Source organism: Contarinia nasturtii, unplaced genomic scaffold (assembly GCF_009176525.2).
Source record: "Contarinia nasturtii isolate CC-2019 unplaced genomic scaffold, AAFC_CNas_1.1 Cnas_scaffold_129, whole genome shotgun sequence".
NCBI classification, from domain to species: Eukaryota; Metazoa; Arthropoda; class Insecta; order Diptera; family Cecidomyiidae; genus Contarinia; species Contarinia nasturtii.
In genome coordinates, this window is record NW_022197486.1 from 936,477 (window position 1) to 959,015 (window position 22,539).

Sequence of the window (22,539 nt, forward strand, 5' to 3'; positions counted from 1 at the left end):
AACCAAAGATATTTTGTTTTCATTTTGTTATTGTTTTTTTTTTATGTTTCGTTTGTATCTCTTCACAAATTTATCACAATTTATTTTCAACTAAAAATACAATACCTAAATTATCTATATGTTTGACAGTAATTTCATAATAATTTGTTTTTTTTTCTTGTTTCTTTTTGTTTTTCATAATTTTTGAATTCTATTTCTTTTCTTAGTCTGCTCAATGTTCTCTCTATGTGTGTGTATGTGGGAGGGGAGAGGGGTTGAAGTTCAACAAATATCGTCCTTCAGTTGATCAAAATAAAAGATCTAGCTCAAATTGTTGAGATCGTCTTGAAAATCTTAAAAGATTTTCATTTTGGAAAAAGTTAAATTGAAAGTCAATCGGTCTGTTGAACTTCAACGCCGATTTTTCTTAATAATTTGTAGGTTTTTGTTGTACTCATAAATTAAATTATCGTCTAAGAATTAAAAAAATATATGTATCAAACAAAAAAAAAATAAAGGATGAAACCTAAATATCTATCAATAAATTGTGTTGCGTACCCAAAAAGCACAAAACTTGGATCCATAAACATTCGTTTTCACTTTTGATTCTCTTGTTCTCTTTTCGTCTCCAATATATAATGGTTACATTTAATTTTTGGTTTTAATTTGTGTTTTTACGTTAAATAGATTAGCCAATTTAAAAGGATCGATACCCAATCGGTGATGCGATATGAGTGCTTCTAATTTAATTAGACATACAAAGTTTTTTTTTGTCTGGATTTGATATTACTCTTTTCATATTTTACAATTTAAATTAACATTCAAAAAATATAGGATATTGTTTCAAAACACCGTAAAACGTAGTTTTTCATTTAATTTTAACAATATAATAATTAATGATTTCTTTTTTATTTGCTCAAAAATGTGTGCTGTTGTTTTTTTTTTCTCTATATGTCGCAACGAAATTATGGTGTACTATTTGTCAATTCGATTATTTGATTGTTCAAACACACATATCGACACATTTGTTCGTATATTGAAATGTGAGAGGAAAATAAAGAACATATTAATGGTTTCTATCGTAAAAATGCAGATCTTAATAATGTGATTGGATTTTGTTGATCAGTCAAGATTGAGCGTGAAAGTACGCATAAAGCTCAACGAAAATCCATCAATGCAAACAAATAGTAACAACAATGATGCGCTTGCGACATGACATCACCAAATTTTTACAATTAAAATTTTTAATCGCAATTCAAAAAACCGTGATTATCGATGTATCGCTGTAAAAATTATCGCGCAAACCAATGACTTCACGTTTATCTCTAGTGTCCGCGTGTGTCTCTTTGTCATCGTTTGTTTTGGTTGATGTGTGTTTTTTTCTTCTCGTTTCTTCATGTAATTAGCACATTTGTAAACAATGACAATATGCGTTATCGGAAATTCCGTGTCTGTTAATAAACAGTCACACACTTTATCTTGCTACCTCATTCAAATACCAGTGTTATTATTATAATGTAATTGGATTATTTGTATGTAGTAAATAATTGTTCGCATTATTCTACGACATTGGGCTGTTGTTGTGATTTTTAAATAACGGGGGAGTGCTTCACAATTGTGATTGTAGATAATTTGTTTGGGTTTTGTTTCATTTTCAAGAGTAATGTGCGCTGATTTTTGATGTGCACCACATAACCACAATGCCAATGATTTTGAACACGATAGTGATGCATCTCCCGCAGCAATGACGTTCGATTTTTTGTTGTCGTTTCTTTTTTTTATATTGTTGTTGTGTATGCGCAAGTATAAGTGAATAGATGATGTTTTTGTTATAAACTATTTAAGCTGTTCTTGTAGCTATAGAAAATATACTTAAACAAATTACTCAATGTCATGGAATTTCAAGATAGCACGACCGGGAATCTCTGAATGGCATAATTTGCGAACGACTTCTTGTGCATCGTCGAATGGGAACACAGAGTGTGGTGGTGGTTCAATCTGAAATGTGACAAAATAAAATTATTTAGTTCAGATGAAATAATATGCATTTTGTTTTGTCAAAATGTATAACCTTTATATGATTGATCAAAAACTCACCTCATGTGATGATACCAATTCCACTAATTGTTTCAATTGTTCGATGGTTCCGTCGGCCACTGAACGCAATTTTACTTCACGTTTGTCGGCCAAACTGGAGAATTTTGGCAATAATTTTTCGCCAACTTCTTCGCTGACAAGAACAACGCCGCCTTTGCTTAAGCACTGAATCGAACGGTGCAAACTGCGTGATGTTGTTCCAAAATCGATAACAATATCAACGGCACCCCCGCAAGCATCGACTGTTCGCTCAATCAATTGTTTTTCGTACAAATCTTCGCTCCACTGAACTACATTCACGCTGTAAATTTATCAAAACAAAAAGAAGAAAATAAATAGTTTGGAATTAGTAAACTTTATTGTATCCGACGTGTCAACTGTTTGCACTTTATTTTTGGTTCAGCGCCAGTTTATAAAAAGTTTACTTATAGGAAATGATGAAAAAAACAAAAGGCACTTACTTTTCAAAATCTTTAGCCAACATGAAACCTTCATCGCGTAGACTGGCAACGGTGATTTGGACTTTTTTGCTGGATTCTAATTGATGGAAGTGATAGGCAGCAATTCGTACTGCCCAGAGAGCAAGACCACCGGTGCCAACAATCAAAATTCGGCACAATGGTGGCGGTGATGTTTCTGGATTTGCTGCATAAGCGGCTTCACGTTCTTTAAGCAAATGCGATAGAATTTCTTGGGCCTCGAAAACGGTGTTCATGGCCAAAAGAGCACCAGTTGGAAGCATTGCTGCAACGCTCAATGGAAATGAATCGGGAATAGGAATCAAATATTTCAAATCAGGAACAACAATGTATTCAGCATATCCATTTGGACAATCATCGAATGGATAGAGGACAACGCGTTGGCCAACATAGAAGCCATTTTCTTTGTTTTGTGAGACGCCTGGACCGAGCTCTTCAATGACACCAGCCACTTCAAAACCGGGAAACAATGCACCATCACGATATCCATGATGAGCTGGTGATGCGGCCGAACTATGTGGTGATCCAGCCATTTGTTGAGCCAATTCGCTCAAATCCGATGATATGCTCGACATACTCGAAATAGATGGTGACTTTTGACGACGATAGCATGCACCGGCATACACAACCTGACCCGATTCAAAGAGAATTTACAATGAATTAATTTCATATTTTTTTTCATTTGTTTTGCGCAAAAGTCGAATTTCGTTATAAAAATTTAAAATAGAATTTGCGAAGGTGAAAGACACGCGCCAATCTCGTGCGATACAAAGAGAGATATATACATTTGGTTGGAGGGTGTTTATTGTGTGTTAAATACGACAACGCAAATGACATTTTCTAATTTGCTCTTAAATCATATGAAAAGTGCAATGATGAGTAAAAATCGTCACGAAAAAATTTGTCCAATTGCCAAAACTATGTCGCACATCAATTGAATGTATAGAAGATTGTGCGTGTTGTTTTTATCATTCACTCAAGGCATTGCTCGAGCTCAAAAATAAAATACGCAGTAGACGGCGTATTTGTGTTTTCAAATGAATACATTTTGTATCATGCATGCAGTGCGTGTTCAGTGCGAATGAACACTCTTTGTGGAATCAACCACATACAATACATATAGAGGTACTTACACACACAACAATACATACAAATGGCGCAGTAAGTAAATAAAAACATCGCCATTCCTTTGGATATAATAAATAACTAATGCTGCGCATGGAATTCTCGATAAACCATTTGTTTTCTACTGTTTTCGTTATAAAAATTCCAGCTGTAGCTTGTTATTCCGCAGTAAATTTCTGAATCATCTCTTCTAAATTTCTACCATGTTTAAATTGATAAACAAAAAAAAAAACATAGCAAAACAAATGGTTTCGAATCGCATATGTATATATTTTGCAGTGATAGAAAAAAGGAAAGAGAATCTACTTGTTAATTACCTTAACACGAGCACCGTTTTCGGGTGTATCAGGAACTGGTACAACGAATGAGAAAACGCAGTCTTTTACAACTGGTCCCGGCGATTCAATTGAAACTTGACGGCACAACTTATGCATTCTGATCAATTCTTCAATATCAAAATCGGACAAATCTGATAAATCTGAACCGCGATGAGATCCGTTTGGTATGCTGTAATAAATAAAGAACAAACACCGTTTAGCATTTGGAAAATTTAGTTTGCAAATATTTGATATCAGTAAGAGAGAGAATTTAATTTCGATTTAAATACACACCAGTTGTAATGGTTATTTGAATGATGATGATTATTATTTGAATGAAAAATTTCAGTCGACATTTTGACGATTTGTTTTGCTTAGTTTGTAACTTCCAGAAATAATAATTGGTTCACTTAAAATGTAAACGCTTTTTATTAATGTGGAATAATATCACGCCTATAGTTTTCTGTTTAAAAAAAAAATGTTGATTTTCGTTGCAAAGTTCACTTGGTTATTTTATCTTTCTTCTTTCTTTTCCTTTCAAATTACTGGAATTGAAGTGTTCAATATAATTGCTTGTTGAATTGCTTGTTGTTTGTTGATCATTGAAATGGTCAAATGGTTTGTTTTGTACAATTTATTTGCCTTTTAATATCGTTTTTAAAACCGTTTGAGTTTGCAACGGTTTAAGAATGTTTCACAAAAAATGATAGAATTAAATTCCACAATTTGATCGCACTTTCTTTTTTCACTTAAATGTTTCGTGTGTTTCTTTTCTGTACGTACTATGTATTTCTTTCACAAAATAGAATAATCAATCGTAATTCGAATGAAAATATGAACTACAATCGAAATTTGCTTTTATTTCCTATTATTTTTTCTTCAATCGTAAGAACGATGTTGCTTTGAATTCAATGGATTGCAATTGAGCAATGAATAGCCGACATTTGGTGCTAAGTGTTTTTATAGGCAAGAGCCAATTCGTTCCAATGGAATGTTTTCGTTGATGGTATGTGTGTTTTATTTTGTTGTTTGCGATAGACATACAGAGGAGAGCGGTTTGGTTTGTTATTGTTCAAAAAACATATACTATAAAATGTGAGAATGTATTTGCCGTATGATTGTGACACACCATTCAGTGTATAGGCGAGATTATGGAAAGTGTTTGCATGTGTGACACGCAACGAACGAATGAAGTAAATAAGCAGGCAGATCAGTCGGCTGTCACATGCAATACTGAACCTCTTCTTTTCGTTCCATTGAACAAAATCGGCTTTATTGTGTTTACTTGTGTGTTCTGAAACACGGTGGTGACGAACGATTCATTTTTATTTGTCTTCCGAAAATGAGAGAAAAAGCAACGGTGACCACATCATCGTCATAGAATCACACGTAAATTGGCAAAGAAATGAAAATGGATCCAAATGTGAGAATTCATAGCAAATTCATTGAAATCTGGAAATAACTACTCGTCAATGAATCTCGTGAATGTTCATTGCTTACAATCAACGCATAAAATAATTAAATATCAAGTCGATAATTACTTTTGTGATTGTTGCAAAAAAAAATGTCGTTCTTTCGTGATTTTTGAAATTTTCGCCATGTGCCTTCAATCATATCGTAATTTTGATGGTACGATATTTGGCGGCATATATCAACTTAACATCTATTTACATTTGTGAATAGTATCATCAAAATGATTGCAAGCGCGTGAATACAATATTCACAATAACACGCGCTTAATTTGTAGTTTTTCGTGTTAAAATCATAAATGAAACAAAAAAAAGGATTTCAAGTAAACAACTAAATCAAGTTGTTGCCATCATCAGCATCAGCAGGCCGTCGAGTGATTCTTCGTTGATTTCTCAATGTAAATGGCATTCGATCAAACACGCGTGCTGTTTCGCGCGAACATCGAATTTTCTCGTGTTAAAAACCACGCTATTCATTGCTCTAATTTTATACAAGCAACAAAAATAGCAAATTGATAACGGATTATTCATATTTAAATATCGTCATGCGGTTCTTTATCTCGTCTCAGTGGCAACTGTCTATCATGTTGCCGCACGTCTCAATTTTTGCAGAGCAAACAAAATTGCTGTTCCATTCAATCTGTTTTCAAAATAGCATTCAGGGCATTCCCGATGATAATAATACTATGCTATCGCTATTTTAATTATTCGCTTCCTCTCTCGTTTTCTTCTAAATTATCGATTATCATTTTTTATGGTCTACGTGCCTCCTGTGCTCAAGTCAATTGATCTTGCGACGAATTCAAATATCATATCACAAATGACCATTTTAAGCGCATTTGTTCTCGATTTATTTTTATCAAGTATGCGCGCCTACTTCTCATCGCAACCGATACTTTTTTCTCTATTTTTTTTTTTTTTTTTTGCTTTTCATTTCGAAAAATTTGCAATTCATTGCAATGAGAAATACTCGCTAGCTAGTAACCTATTGAGAAGGGTCAAGAATAATGCAAAAGTTTCGATTACACAATAAATTATGAATAGTAAATCAACTTGACTGAAGAATATCAGTTCGTGTGTATTGTGTATTGGTGACGAAGATACATTGTGCACTCGATTGGAACGATAGTCATTTTGTCTATGAAGATAAACAATGATTTCAATATAACCGGGTAGAATTCGGTGACACTTTATCAGTTGATTGCTTCACTTTTTTATATGCCCGACAATGATTCACATGCATCAATTAGACATTGTGATGTCATGTGACGAATAAAAAAGAGAAGCAGATTTAAAGGGAACAAAAAATCACGATTGATTACAACATGTCTCACAATTTATGAGCATAATTCTGATAAGTCTATTGATTTTGACCGAAATAAAAATGTCCGTGTGTGAATAAGCGCGCGCGCGCTTCGAAAACTCGTTTAATTGGCAGAAATTCGAATTACCCGGTTATCAATTAAAATGTGCACATTATGCATTTTATTTGAAAATGAAAACGCGTTAAATGAACGTTGCAATCGTAGGCATTGATTTCAAAGAAGATGCTGTAAAACTTTTAAAGTTTTGCATCATAATTATTGCGGATTGCAATGAAACCAAGTCCAAAACCAAAAGTAATATAAAAAATTGCATCTCTTTCTCATAGAGAGTATTAAAATACAAAAACAGAATTGACGAAACGAACAACAAACTAAAAAAAATAAATGCCGATTTGCAACCGTGTGTGAAGATCATTCGGTGAATGCGTGTTTTGCTTTGTACGTTTCACTAGCTAACAACCAATAAGGTGAATGCATGTCGTTGCGATTTTTCAACGCGGTCATTTTGGTCGGTGTGTGTGTGCGTGTATGTATGTTATTTGCGCTTTGATTTATTCATTTGGTTGTTGGCTGCAACAAAAGCTGGGTATTACTATTAATTGTCACACAAAAACAATTTAAAAAGAAAAAAAATGGAATTCAGTTGATATGTGTCCACTAATGATAATATGCAACGTAAGTCGCCGTTTTTATTATCCCTCTGATCTTTTTTTTGATTGACAAGAACTGCCTGTATAAATGTGCAAATATTAAATAGAGCGCGCGTCCATTGCATCTGTAAAATGCATTCTATTGATTATATAAAAAGTCATAGGCTTAGCAATAGCATCGATTGGGTTTACGATGAATGCGCATTGTTTTTGCATTTCAGCGTGCCGTGTCTCTTTTTTACATGATAAATTGCTTGCATAATAATAATAGGTGCACGCGAACTCCATGTTCTGTGTGTGCAAGTGTATTAATATCAATCAATGGAAACTTTTTTTTCCCAGCTGATTATCATTCTAAGCGAATGGGATATTTGATGCATTTTGAATTCAAATAAAATGGTAATTTTTGGAAAATAACTACTATTGATATACATATATTGTATACACTTGATCAGCAATTGTGTGACTGTACAGTGTTCACGATCAGTCCGAGTGTTCGCAACTGGTTTATTAGCGTGAAATTACCGAATTCGATGTAAGAGGAACAAAAAAAAAAGTCGACGACACGAATATGGTGATGAGTTAGTCATCATTTTTGTTTAATTATTACGTTTATCTTGCGAAGCATGTGTTAAGCTCGAAATGCGTGAGAGTATTGCTTGCAAGCTTTTATTTGTTTTAAACAAAAATGAGCTCAAAGTCCGTACAAGTCAAATTTGGCATACTTACAGCATTCCAATTCATGCAATGTTAGCACAAAATCTTTGGCACAAAGATGCAATCGCATTTCACGCCTTTCTTCTTCTCAATATTTTACAGATGAATGTTTTCTTTTCTCAACGAAAGAAATTCTATAGTACCGTTTAAACACAACAGTGTTGTTGTGACAACACCATTCGCTGTTGATTTGTTGATTTGAACCATTTTCTCACACGGAAATTCCGATCAATTTTCTATCATATAAAAAAAACTAAATAAAATAAATTTCTGAAAAACAGAAACATTTCCTTTCGATTTCGAAATTTCATTGGAAAAATACAGATATATCATTTGTTGTGAAAAAGTGTGTGTACCACAAAGTGATTTCTTTGTTGTAGTTCATCAAATTTTCTCGTAATGGGCAAAATGTCTAGAGTCGAAACTCATTGTCATATCTATTGTATCGTTTTATTCAATTGAAACGATGGTGGTTTTACTCCCAAGTTCATTCGATTCAGTTCGATTTGAATGAAAAAAAAGTACTAGAAATAATTTTCATTGTTTATTTTTTGCCATGTCAATAGAATGTTCTGCCATTTAAATTACTAGAATATTCGAAAGGTTTCATACAATACGACTGAAAAAAAAGACTGTTGAGCAAATATTTTGTAAACGGTTGGCAATTTTGAATGTAAATAAATACTGTCATCAGCAGTCTTGTAACTCAAATGATTTGTTGCAAACAATAATTCCAAATCAAATGATTAAACCAAAGCCGTGTGTTCTTTTTTAAAATAAGAAAAAGACAAGCGATTTGGAAGACGATGTGAAAATATGGAAAGTGATTAATGTAAACAAAGTGTTCCAACACGCTTTGACGAGAGAGAGAGAGAGAGAGAAAAAGCAGTAAAGTTCAGGAGATACAGAGGGAAATACATCAAGATAAATATAAAGTGTAAAACAACAAAGCGAATATCTCGCTTTATGTGAATAAAAACGTGTATCACGCGAGGAACGAGTGATCAGCCGACTTGAGAGCGTGATTCAATTCCAATGGAAGGTATATTTATGTATTACAATATGGTTATATATCGACTATATATCTATGTTATGCGCGAAACATGAACAATGTTCAAATGGCTGCTATTCTACGCATGCACACGTCCAAATTCAATGCTTACCAATACAATTGCATTCGAAATATTAAATGTACACATGATATACATATATATAATATATATATCGATATGTATAACTAAAGCGGCATTACTATAGCATGGCAGCAGCAGCAGCTTCATCGTGTAAATGTATAGAGGCATATCCATGGATAGCATATGATATTAACCCAAATACAGTTTCACTTTGGTATCGTAAAATCATGCATTCGGTGAATGTTCTCTCGCATTTCTTTTCCTTTCCCAATCTATTTGAGCCCAAATGGTAGAAATGGCGTTGCTCGTGTATTGGTGAATCCATGAAGCAGCTGTTGTTATATGCCGTGTACATGCGCCACACTCCGTCCATACATTGTTCGATGAGTGCTTGTTTTATATACATCGTTCAAATAATAATAATAGTAATAACAATGTGAAAACTCAAAATCACGCACTGGCAGCGTGTTTACCTCTTGCCAATGTATATTGTTGTTGTATTCACCCGATTCTATGAGCTACGATGAAATTTCAGAGGTATTTTTTGGTTCGCTTGCCGATATGGTACCGCTTTGTCTCCTACAGGTGAATGGGACACACACCATATCTCGTGTTCATTTGAATCATCTAACGAACTTTTTTTGTATGTCGATTTTCAGCATAAGCATTCGTTTAGTGGCCACTTTATAATGATTGAGGTATTTTTTATCAAATTACGTTTCAAAATAATGGCAATGGCCAATTTTACAAATAAAAATGGATCAATTTGACCTGCTCTCAACTCTAAATTGCTTTATGATGAAATATAAATATATTTTCATGGACTTTGGTATTCATTTTTATTTGATACGTCATTTGGATCGGCGAGAATAATTTTGAAGATACTTTTGTAACGTAGCTCGAATTTATTTAACATAATAAAAATTCTAACACACACAATGAATTCCGCAAAATTCTAACAAACCAAACGGAAGCTGTTGCAATTTTATTTTTCATATCTACTTCAATTGTATATCATTCATATTTGTTTGTTTCTTTATCTACAATAAATATTGCCTTTCAATCGACTCGAGATCCATTTTATAAGGACTTGTGTGCCAGCATTTTATCTAAACGATACGCATGATATGGATGAAGAAATAATAACAACATCAAAAGACAAATAACTGTGTTGATGTTCTACATTTCAAAATAATTTGTTTAACGTTAGTCCAAAGTCAACAGAATGAGTTTGTTATTGTGAAAAATTATTTGTTGTTGTTTTTTTTTGTTGCGTTGTTGTTGATTGTTTTATTTATTCGTAATTATAACACGACCATCTGTCTCATCTGCAAAACATATTGATTTATTTATCGATTAACATAAACCGAATACAGATTTTATGACGAAACGTGAAATTGTTGTTTTTGACGTAAAAAATTCAAATGAATCATTTCTCAAATGATCATTGGACCCATTCCAGTATTTGAAGTTTTGCGAAAGAGATATTTCATTCTTCTTTATCAAACCAGTCGCCCCAGACAATATTTTCGATTGACTTTTACACGTTTTCGAATTTTCAAGAACATTTGCCTCGTGCGAATATAATTGCAGAATGATTACAGCCAAAATTATAAACAAAATGATAAGTTCTTCAATATTGTCTATATGTGGAAAAACAAATAATCCATTTTATTTGATGAACCGGAAAAATTCTTCATTCATCACATGCTCAGTTAGTGTTATTCGATTGCACTAGAATAATCATAAATGCTACAACATTGTAATAAAATGAAAACAAGCGTTTCAATGACACAGTCAAACCTGTCACAGATAATTATTAATGGCTGAACATAGTGAGAAATTGTAAGATCAATTAAAAATAGCTGTGCAAAATTGCACGCCGACATCAAATGAAATTACAAATAGAATTTTCTACGCTCGTGCGTCATACAAGCAATGTCATAATGTTCTCATTTTCTAGTTATTTCACATTCATGTTCAAACATTTTCAGATTTCTCTCTCTCTCTCTCTCTCTCTCTTTTTCTCTCTTCCTTTTTAAAATGTTCATCTTTTTCATTCCTAAATTTTAGAATACGTTGATTAGTTGGTTGCGCGTGTTGTCAAAATTACTTGGACAAGCGTGTGTAAGCCAATTAGCTTATCAATCGTGCTCAGGCAATTATTACATTCAAAAATAAAACCAAAATAAAATTATGAAAAAGAAGGGTATGGGATGGTATGGGAAGGAAAAATATACTACGATGGAAGCAAGTAAACACAACAGCGTTGATAACAGAAAAAACGCGCAAATTATGCGAAATTCGTATCAATACACCATGATTGACGTCAAGCCGGGAAGTATTTTGTTTATAAATTTATAGTTTTGCAAAGCATGTACCATTGATTTATTATACACATGAATCGTTGCGGGGAAAAATAAGAGCTACTTTTTCTCCGAAACGATTCATATGTGTAATCTTATCGATCACCAATGTGATTTGCTTGATTTCAATTAGTTTCATCCAATGATGAAAACACATTCTATACAATATTGAATATTTATTCAGCGGCCAACACAAAATATCGCATAGATATATATATTTTATCAAATGCTATTTACTCGTATCATTATCAATTTCGTCCACAGCTTACAGACTCTGTTTTATTTGAATTGCAATCCTTTATTCATTTATTGTTTTTGCAACCGCTTTGTTTGCTTCGCTCACTGATTTAGATGTGTATTTCTTTTTAAACAAATCAATAAATCAATCCAACGAAACCATATGTTATTTTTCTATCCCGTTCATTCAGTGTCTCAAGGGTTTGTCAGCACTTAATTAGTTAAGATTTTGGCTAATCTTATCTGGTTATGCCCTTGAATCTTGAATACGTTGCTTATTTTATTTTATTTTGATTTAATTTATACGCAGAAAATACGTCTATTATTGTGTTAGCATTTGCAATAAAACGTTTTTGTTGCAAATAAATCAAATCAATAATAATTTACACTCACCAATAAAATGAGTAGCACGCTGAATGAGTTGAAGACCGTACCTATTTTCCTTCGATGGATCGCTGTAAATGTTTTGGTTTTTTTTTTAAATTCACAACGTTTGTATCGATTTATAATTGGTATGTTTCCGCGTTTGGCACATACACAATCAATGTTTCTTTCTTAATCACTTTGGGGACGGGCAAATATATCTCGATCGATTTTGTATAAACAAATATTTCGGCACTTTTTCACGATCTACACCGGAATATCAAAATTTGATAGCACACAAAATTATTATTTCTATAAAATAGATTAAACGATATTAAATAGTAGAAATCACTTCGAAAATGTCAATAGATTGTAAACGAAAAATGACTGCTTTTCAACTGATTTTTACACGTTATTGCAATACTATGCGAGGAGATAATGTAAGAAAATATGATCGTATGTTGGCATGCAACAGCTGACTGCTAGATCGCTTTTAATGCAATCGATTCAAATCGAATTTAGTTGGCTTTTGTTGTGTCTATTTATCGTAAAAGCGTTAGTGACGAAACAGAGCAAGAACAAAGAACTAATATATATCGCTCGTTTTTTCCTTGTGTTTCGCTCACAACACGCCACAACCAATAATTTTGCAATGAAAAAAAAAAACACCAAAGCAGAAACAAACGACAAAAACCACAATACGCACTATGTTTTGGCATATAGCGGAACAAAGAAATGCAAATACAAGTACGTTTTTATTTCCAAGGCAGCCATTCAGTATAGTGTAAAGTGATTTATTTTTTTAAGGAAAACAAAGTTTGTGTTTGCTAGCTTTTTTTCTTTCATTCGGTTTCTCCTTCTCTTTTTCTCAATCTTATTACAGTGTGTTGTACAATGTAAGTACATGTAATTGTGGTCGTATATACAGTCGCAAATATGTACAACAAAAATTGTTGTTTGTTTCAGTGTAAATTTTAAGTTGGTCGTTGGGCTTTTGTTTATGTCATTTGTCTGCGATTTTATTTTTAATTTAATAAATCAGCTCATTTGTCTTGGACGATGTTATCGCTTTTGTTTTGTTTGCAATATTGCAGTATTTTTTTGAGCTGAGTTAACAGAGAGTATCAGATGGCGAGAGTTAATGAAGCGAAAGAGTGCATCAACTTTGTTGCATGTGTATGTATAAGTATATGCATACATACAATGTTGTTAAACGTGGTACGATGCACTTATCAATTGTTGTACAGTTCAAAAGATTTGTTTTTGCGTCTCATTTCCGCAGAATATGCTATTTTATCTTCTTTTTTTGAAAAAAAAAAAAAAAATACAGCGAATATGACCGCTTCAATGAGAGCGTGTTGTTAAAATTGACTTAATATGTAAAATGAAAACGAACTGAACTGAAATCAATGGAATTTTATCCGGGAATGTTGTTTGCTCGCCAAGTGACTGAATACAACTAAAATTTTAGCCCTAGTATAATTGTGAAATTGGTCATAAGTCTCAAATTGTATATATTGTTTGAATATCGTGCAACGTTCATTTAGCTATTTATTGTACGATTATAAATAAATAAATAAATGATACTGTTTTTGTACCGCTCACTCAACATTTTATTTCATCAACTATGTGACAATTACGTTGCGGTCATGCCATTGGACCAAATGTGCGTTAGCTCAATTTTCGACACAAGCAATGAATGTGAAGAATGCAAAAGGGAGACATGGAGAGTGAATAAATGCCAATTATGATGATATTATAAGCATTTTGACTTTTTGAAATGTATAAATGATCAAAATTGATGAATATTTCGCACTTTCACATTATCAAAGCAAACGCGAGAGATTCTATAGATTGGCCCAAAATGTGAACATTCTTCAGTTTTTAACGACACGGTCACATCGAGTTTTCGACTCTTATTCACTATATGCATGTGAAAGTAAATGAAAATAATAATAAACCTGACCTGGTCAATCGAATAATTTAAAATGATTTCATTTGAATAATGAAAAAACAAATCAATTGAGTAATATATTTAAAAATGTATCGAAATCACCCACAATCCCAAACGTGAATTCAAATATAAATCATAACTCAACGTACTGTTGTACTAACGTGCTTTTCTCTATTAAATATTCGGTCGAATTTACTCGAAATATTCAACTGAAAAATTGAAGAAAAAAAATTGTTATTTTTAGATAAACATGTACCGTTAGTGCTGTGCAGCTGATTTCGTTTTCAATAAATCCTCGAAGAACTATCACTATTTTCTTTTCACTAAAAGATACACTACACACATGTAATAGGAGTAATAAGTTATTTAAATATACGGAATATTTGCTAGATTTTCTTTTTTCATTCGTTTCTTATTCTTTTTTTGCAAGTGAAACAAATATTGGTATGTGAAACTTTTGAAATAGTTGTGATGCTAGTCAGAAATCAAGCAAAATACTTCTAAAATGTGTTTAATTTTGATGAACGTTTGTCTAGAACCGTGTTCTTCAACTATTCGTAAAATTATGTTTCTGAATGAAGTTTAATGCGCAAAGTATTTCTTACATACAAACGGTTTATGTACATAAAAAAGGACGACTTTGAATGTCATTTGAGGATCAAATGAGTTTTCAGTATTCAGTAAATATGCTCCATCAAATACATTGACAATGTAGTGGTATGTTGAATTTTCCACGGACCAATTATGTATATACCCGCTATCCAATGTACACCAACACACAAACACACATGGCGTATTCTGGAGCTTGTCTCATATAAATGCAGACAATTCAGGGTGCTTTATCCATACCCCTCTCTCTCTCTCTCTCTCTCTCTCTCTCTCTCTCTCTCTCTATGTATTTGTGAGACATGTTTTCCCATAACAATTTTATTATGTTTACCATTTTTATGTGCAGCGTGATCACGCGGCGACCGAGTGCTTACCATATTCTACATATATAGCCAGCTAGTGTATATGCAAAGTATGTCTGTCTTCAACTTGCAATTTTCATGTGAACCTTACGTTACATTAACCAGAAAATTGAAGAAGAATAAACCACAATAGTAAGTCGCAGAAAATATTGATACGCAATTCCATATACCCACTAAACAATTGTTGTGTGTTGTTTCAGTCGAATTAAACGTCACAATGGAATGAAAAAAAAAGAGACAAAAAGAGTTATGCATAATATTCCCTATGAATTGAAATCAATATGTTAATTAAAATGAATGGGGTAGAATAAAAATGGCAAAGGGTAAACGTGTGTCAAAAATGGGAAATTGGCTGTCAAAAATGGGGAATTAACCCCCAAAAATGGGGAATTGGTTGTCAAAAATGGAAAATTTGGCTGTCAAAAGTGGGAAAATGTGGTTGTCAAAAATGGGGAAATTACCGCCCAAAAATGGGGATTTTGCTGCCAAAAACGGGGAGTCCTGCCAAAAATTAGGAATTTGCTGTCAAATATGGGGAACTGAATGTCAAAAATGAGGAATTGGCTGTCAAAAATGGGGAATTGGCTGTCGATAAAAAAATACGAGAGATAAACACAATAAGGGAAGATTATATAAACGCCATCTGATATTAACCGGCGAGCAGATGGAACTAAGTAACTAATTGATAGCCCTAGCGGGGGAAAAATATGAAACAACGAAATGAAGAAAAGACAAAAAACCATAAGAAAGATAATGTAATTAAAGTATCAAATTTCATCGAATAATATTACTTTTTCTTACTTTCAAGAAATTTTTACACATTTTTTTCGTTTTTTTTTTTATCGACGCATTTTTGACAGCCAATTCCCCATTTTTGGGAGGCAATTTCCCTATTTTTGGGGGTCAATTCCCCATTTTTGTCAGCAAATTTCCCATTCTTATACACCAAAAACATTTTACCAATAAAAACTACTTCTCGAAAAATTGGTATTTGAAAACGAAACTTAAAAAAAAATTCAATAAAAAGTGAAGCATTTTTTTTTTTGGTCCAATTGAAGTGAACCAAATTTTTTTTAATGAGAATTTATGCAACATAAATTATTCGCATAAACTGTTTTTGTATTGTTTCAAAAAATTCTGTTTTGATAAATGACGTTTTCTGTAAATCAAATGTTCGGTTCCTTCATTAAAACTGACAAGACAATTGCTCTATGTTGAATCTCAATTTTACCCATCATTTTCGAAATGATAACATATAAAATAAAACAATCGTCACATTCATCAATTGAAAATTTAAAAAACTCAATAAAAAATTCCAGAAATTAGCCCCAACTCCCAATACAAATTTACTTTATCACAACTACTAATAAAAATATTCATTAAACTACCAAATATTGCGTTAATAAAGTAAATAAAGAAGTACATGTATTAACTGGAGTTATAGCGCCATCTGCCATCTCAGTTTCCAAATTCGGTAAAATTCAATTAACAGTCCGAAAAATTTCAGTGGAGTTTGGATAAATCTATGTAAGGAATTAGGAAATGGAATAAAATTTACGGACATCGATTAAATTCAAAGTTAGAGTAGCATTAAGAAATGTCAAAGTTAGAGTAGTTTTAGGCGAGATAATTGACTTTTTTTATTCAATTACAAGCATTCGTAAAGAAATTTTATTCATTTCTTGACATTGTTTTCTTATGTTTGTCAACCGAAAAACAATTGAAAATTGTCAAAAAAATCGATCAAAATGAAATTCATTGTTTTTTTTTTCGCTTTAGTTGCTGAACTTCTGTTTTAATTTCCAAGAAAATTTCCAAGCAAGTTTATTCATCAATTATTCAAGTTCTATTTTAGTCAATTTGAAAGCATTGGATGTTTCCACGGGATAAACAAAATGCAGTGTATTCTCTTTGCTTGTGGCTAACTTCACATCGTTTATCATGCAACAGTTCATGACATGAACTGTCAGTATTTTTGCATATTAATAAGCAAATTTTCTTCTTGATCAAAATACTGATTGCATGTATTTTATTGGACGTACAATAATATCAAACGATTTATCATTCTTTTCTTTTGTGGTGGCGAAAAGTGAATGAAAGAGAAGAACACGCAACAATGATGGATGATTTTCATGGTATCCGAATAGATCCATAAATTTTTAATGCTCTCTCTGATTTCAAACCATCAAATGGTAAGAAAAATGGAAAGTAAATTCGTAAATTTGCATTTGTGCATTCGTAAATTTCTCAAAGAAAATGACATTGATCAAGCATTTTCGTTGATGCGGTAGCAACGGCATCAACACAAATGATCGTTGTCCATAAGAAAATACATGACAAGCATGTTCGTTGACGCGCAAATCGTTTGAATTGCCTATATTAAGGCTTAAACATCATCTATAGTTAAAAAGTAAGTATAATATTGTCAATATGAAATAATATTCAAATTTGTAATCTTTCATTTGATTTCATTGATGTCAAATTAAAACTTTTAAAGGTTCCAAATTCTAGGAATAACGCATAGATTTTAAATAAGTTCCAGTCAAGAATTTAGGATCTCCGTGATGTATATTCAAGTTTTTCGAGTCTCCTATTCGCTTCTCATTAAATATTCAATATTCTGTATTTTTTAAATGTCAAGCAATCTGCATCTCTTCTTGCTGTTTCTAATGTCTTTGTTTAAAAACTCTTCTATGCTGAGTCTAATGAATTTAGTTTAAATTAAAACTGGTTTATTCTTTTTAATCGTTTTTTTTTCATTTTATTTATTGTGATTTTTTGTGATTTCTATCCTTATTCTTTACATTTCGAATATATTTCCAACGTATGGTTCATTGTATCATATTTGCATTACATCAATGGCTGTAAGCTATGCTGTAAGTTTAGAGATAGACAAGTATTATGAATATGTATGTAATACGATGGAGTGGTGTTTTTTCTTCTTAATTTAACATGACCATCTGCTTAAATACGCTATCTTGGTCTCAGAAGCAGTCAAGTAATATCATTCGTGCGTTTTTGAATTTTAGCATTATCAATTTTAAAAAATTACATTCGAACATTTCGAAAAACTAAATCAATTACGTAATTTTAGATTGAACCACAAAACCCGTTATAGCATACAGTTTTTTTTGTTATGATACTGTCAATCGATTAGATCGATGATCGGCGTTTTCTGTTTTGAACTTTCATCATCAATTGTAATCAGTATTTGATCGACTACTGTTTTAAATAAAATAAACTAATTGATACACATTGTATGTTCTCTGGTACATTTTTTATGCATTAATATTCATATTAATCCAAACATATAAGTTAAATTGAGAAATTCACTTCACAAAGGTCAAACGATAAATTAAAATCAACTTCGCTATGTACTCAATCGTTTGGTGGCATTTAATTTAGCTGTTTGTTTAGCAGACATGCCATACAAGTTTATTCAAATGTGGCAAAATACTTTAAAAACAAAAAATTTTTTTGAAGGAATATTTACCTTTTTCTATCAGCTGTGCATACGTACGAGCCATTTTCAAAGTTGAATACTCTCATAAATGAATAGAATACAATATACTGATGGTCAAATCGTGTTGATCATCCAATGTGGACATTATGTCAAGATGATGTATGTCAAATTCAAGTATTGATCACTGTACGTTTGTAAAATGAATGAAATAAAGATCATTTGAAATTGAATATCTCATAATGGTGTCCTTGTTTCATTGGACATTTCAGTTATTATTTAAAATCGATAAAAGATGAATTGAATTTCATCTTTCTATCTCCTTCTTTGTATCTCTCCTTATTAATTCAACTGTCAACTTTGGCGGTGATTTTGACATTTTGTTACACTAATACATATCCTATTTCATTCTTTATATGCCTTTTTTTGCTGTTGCCAAATGACATCAACAAAATTGATATACGAAGATGAATGCAAAAAAAGGTAAAAACAAATTATAAAAGAGAATAATTTGTCGGTAACGATGTTATAGAAGATGAGAAAAGAAGCATGCGATTTTAATAGTTAGGTCTGGAGCATCGATCGAGAATAAAAATGTAAATTAGCAGTCTTCTATATATTGTAACATTTTTGAGAGAAAGAGAGAAAAAAAAATTGTCTGGAGCCAGAGATTATTTTGTTCCCCAAAAATTGTTGTGTTCAACATTGAATTAGACGATAAATTAATTTGACGTAATTTTGTTCTTTTATAACTGATTTTTATTCAAATTATTTCATTAATCTAAATCTTAAATTAAAACTTCAATCCAATCCACATAAGTAGGAAACTTAAAACTATGTGCATACAAAATATTCTTTGCCGATCGATCATTGATTGATCCAGCAAACGGTCTATTTGTAATTTCCTCAACATGTTTATTTAATTAATAAAAATTATATTATGATTAACATTATGGTTTATAATAATCAAAGTCCTAAACATTCCAAAAAAAATGTTCCAATTGATAAGTTGTGTTTTGTATTGTTATTGAGTTTATTTGTCTCATCAAATGAAAACGATAATTGATATCAACTAAAACATAAATCGAATTGAAAAAAAAAGAAGAAATTTAAAATGACCAAAAAGAAAAAAACACACAAAACTTTCGAGTATTTATTGTTGATTCAACTAAAATAACTGTTGCGACTATTAATGTTGTTGATGTATAAGTACGAATGTGTTCTACATTTCAACAGTTTATCACAGAATACTTAATAATCGCACATGATTTTAACCATTTTGGCGATCGACACCACGTCTGACTTCTTAATTCGATGTGATATTGGCACATCGATTATTATTGATAAAATACGCCGTTATAGAAAGACCGCTTTTAATTGAATATGTAGTTAAACTTTTGATGAAATCATCCAAATAAACAAAAGATATATCTGTCTGTTCGCAAAAATTTACAATTTAAATTGACTTTGATCATTTTGAATAAAAAAAATTGCAATAATTTTCTCAAATGTCATCGTATCATTGAAATTTGTGCGGGGGATCATTCAAAATATACAAACAAGGAACATATATATAAAAAATTCAACTCATTCAAACATTAAATCATTCCAAATGAATATTGGCGTAAATTTTTCAAATAAAATTATCAAATTTTTATCTTTCAGCGATTTGAATTCTTTTTTTCTTCTTCTTCTCTCATTTGCATTGAATTTTTTATTCATTTATTTCTCATATAAAATCAAAAACATTTTCCAGACATGTATCTAAATAAAAAAAAGTGTAAAAAATGGCAGTAAACATAAAATCTTCCGGGACTTTTTACTTATTTAAAGGCTGGAAAATACATTTTTCATTGAAATTCCTTTACTTAGTGGAAGAACTTACTTAAATACAAAGACTTGAATGAACTCCACGTTCATCGGGAACAAACTGATAAGGTCAAAAGACACATTCGCGTTTACCTTTTATGTTATTACGAATGTTGCATTAAACGTTTCGTCTTGCCAAATTTCGAAGATCTTGACGATTAATTCCGAAAAAATTTGGATTAAATTCGGATGGATAATCTATTCGTAAAAAAAAAAATTAAATGTTCAATAAATTGATTGGGATTTTCGGTTTGTCAAGTAACTCACCCAAACCGCTTTCCATGCTGCGAGCATGCCACATCATTTGCTGATAATTTCGTCTGGGCATCGGACATTGCTTTTGTTGTGTAAACTGTTGCTGATTAATCGGATATTGCTGTGTGTAATAAAAGAAATTTATTAAATAAATGTTATGAAACGTATTTGACGATTACTCGTAATCTTGTCGAATGTTGAAAGATCACACTGGTGAAAATGATCCAAAAGAAAAATATAAAAACATTTCGTGTACATCTAATATAATTTCTATTTTTGAAAATCGTTTTTTTTTTTACCTGATAGGATAGATTTGCGGTTGGAGTTGTATAGATCATGGGCTGTTGTAAATAGGCAACTGACATTCTTTTTGGTACAACAATATTTTGATTTTTGTTTGATTTTTTCAATGGAATGACTCGATTGACTTTTTCAATGGAGTAACTTGCACGTGCAGATAGTCCGGCATAATATGGGTCTTCGCTCACTGTTGAAACAAGTGAAGCAATTTTTGAATAGTCGGTATGAAAGAAAGCCTCCTCACAGATATTTTGATATTTACCATGCTTCTTCCGTTCCGATTCCTTCGATTTGCTTCTAAAGAATGACTTCAATTTACTTGTATTATTGTTATTACTACTGTCATTTTCATCATCGTTGTCATAGTCCGGCTGTAAAAAACAAATGCATATTTTAGATGGTTCATTAGGGTGGATTGGTTCATTATAAAGTTGCAGATCACAACTTGTAGTACTGATCATACTATAGTATTCTATAGAGATATATGCAGTATTGTTAACTTTTCCTAGTTTTTTTTAGTAAATTGCATATAACGAAACCACATTAATGTGTTTAAAATATTGTATACAACATATAATAAATCGTCAGCAATTTCGAAAATTAATAATTTTTTTAAAGATATTAGTAAAATGTTTCGTCCATTAATAACAATAATACGTCGAATATGATATACAATTAAAATTAATATTGGAAACAACCAAATAGCATTTTTCGTTACGTTTTTATTAAGGAAATATTTTCTTTAACGTTTACAGATCAAAATATACCGATGCTTCCTCGAGAAACTTCGTTTCCCACCCCACCTTGTATTTTAGAATATGGTGATCTGTCACTGGATACGCTTAAAGTATTGGCAACACACCATAGTATCTACTACCATTCTGTGGCAATTTTGGAACAAGTTATAAATTTCATATTGAAAATAATAAATAAACAAATAATTGAAAAGCGTTCAGTTGAAGTAAGTATAGCGTAGAATACTTTCGATTTTCATGAAAATGAAGCAAAAAAGGGAGAGAAGAATGTAAACTAAGAAGCCATTCATCATCCGGCTGGCTAGACAGGCAGTGTACGTGTAGCTGTGGTTTCGTGCTCATGTTATGCTGTGCTGCTGACATGAATTATAATGTACCGCTTGAATTCAAAACCTGCGAAACGCACTCTCCAATTTAACTGATATATTCTGTTCGTTTGTGACCGAATATACAAAAAGGCGATCAAAAGTTGAGAACAATAAAAAAAAGAATTGGTGCAGCTCATCGCACAATTTCCTTTTTAACAGATATAATGCATTTACTCGAACATATCAAGCGTGGGTAAGCCAACAAATAAACCCATTCGCGCCGTTTTATTTTGCATTTGTTTCTTTTTTCTTAAATTATTATTTTGCAATCAAATTTGAATTTTCATGAAATTTCAAAAATATTTTTATCAATCGTTTAGTCAACCATGTATGCAAAAAAAAACACACAA

General features: G+C 31.8%; 2 protein-coding genes across 5 annotated transcripts in view; both read right to left on the minus strand.

Annotated features, from left to right (window-relative positions):
* Window positions 1–147: 147 nt before the first annotated feature.
* LOC116350674 (zinc-type alcohol dehydrogenase-like protein C1773.06c) lies at window positions 148–14,671 on the minus strand. 4 transcript variants are annotated; one of them, XM_031782575.1, is made up of 6 exons: window positions 14,468–14,671; window positions 12,288–12,524; window positions 3,998–4,187; window positions 2,538–3,184; window positions 2,077–2,377; window positions 148–1,977 (listed from the first exon to the last, which is right to left on the minus strand). In XM_031782575.1, exons 3-6 carry the CDS (start codon window positions 4,112–4,114, stop codon window positions 1,861–1,863), a joined length of 1,182 nt encoding a protein of 393 aa, XP_031638435.1. In that variant the 5' UTR covers window positions 4,115–4,187; window positions 12,288–12,524; window positions 14,468–14,671; the 3' UTR covers window positions 148–1,860. The 4 variants fall into 4 exon arrangements, with proteins under 4 accessions (XP_031638435.1, XP_031638443.1, XP_031638426.1 ...); XM_031782583.1 differs by lacking the exon at window positions 12,288–12,524; XM_031782566.1 differs by lacking the exon at window positions 14,468–14,671 and having other exon boundaries at window positions 12,288–12,775.
* Window positions 14,672–20,340: 5,669 nt separating this feature from the next.
* The window catches only part of LOC116343938, a 36,972-nt gene continuing 34,773 nt past the window's right edge, over window positions 20,341–22,539 (minus strand). Inside the window, exons 8-11 of the mRNA XM_031772272.1 lie at window positions 21,329–21,437; window positions 21,066–21,253; window positions 20,779–20,887; window positions 20,341–20,709 (exon numbers count right to left, since the gene is read on the minus strand). Of these exons, the coding sequence (XP_031628132.1) occupies window positions 20,630–20,709; window positions 20,779–20,887; window positions 21,066–21,253; window positions 21,329–21,437 (486 nt within the window). The 3' untranslated portion in view covers window positions 20,341–20,629. The remainder of the gene's footprint in view (window positions 20,710–20,778; window positions 20,888–21,065; window positions 21,254–21,328; window positions 21,438–22,539) is intronic.

Excerpts from the sequence above, each read along its gene's own strand:
- LOC116350674 (XM_031782557.1), bottom strand. The coding sequence starts at position 4,353 with ATGTCGACTGAAATTTTTCATTCAAATAATAATCATCATCATTCAAAT. Across the intron at positions 2,378-2,537 it reads TTGGCTAAAGATTTTGAAAA|CGTGAATGTAGTTCAGTGGA; the intron begins GTAAGTGCCTTT and ends ATAAATTTACAG. Across the intron at positions 1,978-2,076 it reads AATTGGTATCATCACATGAG|ATTGAACCACCACCACACTC; the intron begins GTGAGTTTTTGA and ends GTCACATTTCAG.